The sequence below is a fragment of the Pinus tabuliformis genome, chromosome Q (assembly GCF_031772625.1).
Source record: "Pinus tabuliformis cultivar Carrire ecotype Pingquan chromosome Q, CPIR1, whole genome shotgun sequence".
Lineage (NCBI taxonomy): Eukaryota > Viridiplantae > Streptophyta > Pinopsida > Pinales > Pinaceae > Pinus > Pinus tabuliformis.
The window spans coordinates 720,398,967-720,400,980 of NC_142296.1; the positions used below are offsets into that span (position 1 = coordinate 720,398,967).

Consider the following 2,014-nt stretch of genomic DNA (forward strand, 5'->3'; position numbering starts at 1 on the left):
TCCCCTGCATACTATCTCAAAGCTCCAGCCTCTCCCAGCCTCTGTTATCCCCCCTCCCCCTGGATTGTCTTCCCCTCCCAGTCAACCGGAAAAGAACCTCGGGCCTCCTAAAGAAATTAGAAAGTTCTTGAGTGGAAAGGCAAAGGATATGGAGGTGGACGCCCCCTCCATCCACACTATGAGTACAGCCACAACCCCAGAAGATATGGATCAACCACAAATGATGGATGAAGAGACGGAAAGCTTCGACCTAGGAGGACTCGATATCCTAGAGCTCGAAGCAGCATGCAAAAAGAAGGAGTTTGACAGGATACCGGAGCACCAACTCAACACACTGGAAGTCATCCTAGCCAGGGCGTACCAGCAGCATCAGTTAGGCATCCAACCGGGCAGCCACTGGGACGGGAGCCTCACTCCAAAATATTCCAAGAAAAGAGGGAGAAGAACTGACCTTCAACGAACAATTGCATTAGGGAAAATCCCGGTTGACTCAGGAAGATATGTGAAGCTGACCAAGCATTATAAACCCACCATCAATAGTGAAAGATGAAGCTCACATCATGGAATGTAAGGGGGCTCAATAGCCCAGGAAAACACAGAATGCTTAAGAACATGATAAAGCAGGAAAGGCCACAAATTTGTTTCCTTCAGGAAATGAAATGTAACAGTGATACTTTGGGAAACATACTCTCCAGAGCATGGGTAGGTAGCAAATCAGTGGCAGTGGATGCCTCTGGGGCTTCTGGCAGGCTCGCTATAGCATGGAACCCACAAGCGATAGTGCTCTCAGATATACACGCATCCCACCACATCATTCAAGCAAGCTTTCATATTCTAGGTACCAACATTCATGGGCATCTAACGAATGTCTACTTCCCTCAGGAAGCAGGCAGTAAAATGGCTTTATTGGACACGATAGAAGCATTGAGTCTACACAGAGTCCACCCCCTGTGGATTATTGGAGGAGACTTCAACATGATAACTAAATTAGAGGAAAAACAAGGAGGTCGAACAAGGTTGGAGCAGGAAAATGAGAACTTCAAGGAGTTCATTCAAAACAACACCCTTATTGATACTCAGTTTTGTAATGGAACGCACACATGGAGGAATCGAAGGATTGGAAGGCATCAAATTTCCTCCAAATTAGACCGATTCCTTCTGACTGACAACGCAGTCCATTTAGGAGGGGACATAACAGCAACAATTCTCCCTTATGAAGGTTCTGACCACTGGCCCATTGCCCTTCAGTGGCAAAGACCGGGTAATGCCAATAAGAGACCATTCCGCTTCGAGGCGTTCTGGCTCACTCATCCCGCATTCAAAGACTTCATCAAAAATACTTGGAATATTTATCAGCCGCCTGAAGGCTCCAAAATGTATTAGTTTCAACAAAAACTCAAGTATCTCAAAACTCATATCAAGCTCTGGAATCAAGAAACCTTTGGAAACATTTTTCAGGTGCAACAGAATCTAAATAAGGAAATGGAACAGCTCCAATAGAAAATAATCATAGAAGGACACAATGAAGAAACTTTGGAACAGGAGAAACGCATTCATTATCAACTGGAGGAGAGGAGAAAGTAGGAGGAAATATTATGGAAGCAAAAATCAAGGATAAGATGGCTGAAGGAAGGGGAGAGAAACACCAAGTTCTTCCACAGAACAACTGTACAACGAAGAATGCACAACTCTATCCCTTTCATACAGAAGCAGGGGGGGGAAAGAGTAGAATAAGCATGATGCGATTGAGCAAGAATTCATAAGGCATTTTCGGTAGGTTCACCAAGAGCCCCAAAAAGACAGAAGGCCGGCCATTGAGAAAATCACTCGAAACGTGCCAAAAATCATCACTGAAGATCACAACAAGCTCCTTCTTCGCCCTGTTCAACAACAGGAAGTAGACATAGCAATGCATTAGCTCAAGGAAGGAAAAGCCCCCGGTCCGGATGGATTCACAACCACCTTCTTCCATGCATTCTGGGATTTAATCAGAGATGAAGTCTGGCAAGTAGTT

General features: G+C 45.0%; 1 protein-coding gene across 1 annotated transcript; it reads left to right on the top strand.

Annotated features, from left to right (window-relative positions):
* Nucleotides 1-546: 546 nt before the first annotated feature.
* On the top strand, nt 547-1,383 carry LOC149221563 (uncharacterized). Its single transcript, XM_089387412.1, has one exon. It carries the CDS (start codon nt 547-549, stop codon nt 1,381-1,383), a length of 837 nt encoding a protein of 278 aa, XP_089243538.1.
* Nucleotides 1,384-2,014: the final 631 nt, after the last annotated feature.

Coding starts and splice junctions, on each gene's coding strand:
- LOC149221563 (XM_089387412.1), top strand. CDS start 547: ATGAAGCTCACATCATGGAATGTAAGGGGGCTCAATAGCCCAGGAAAA.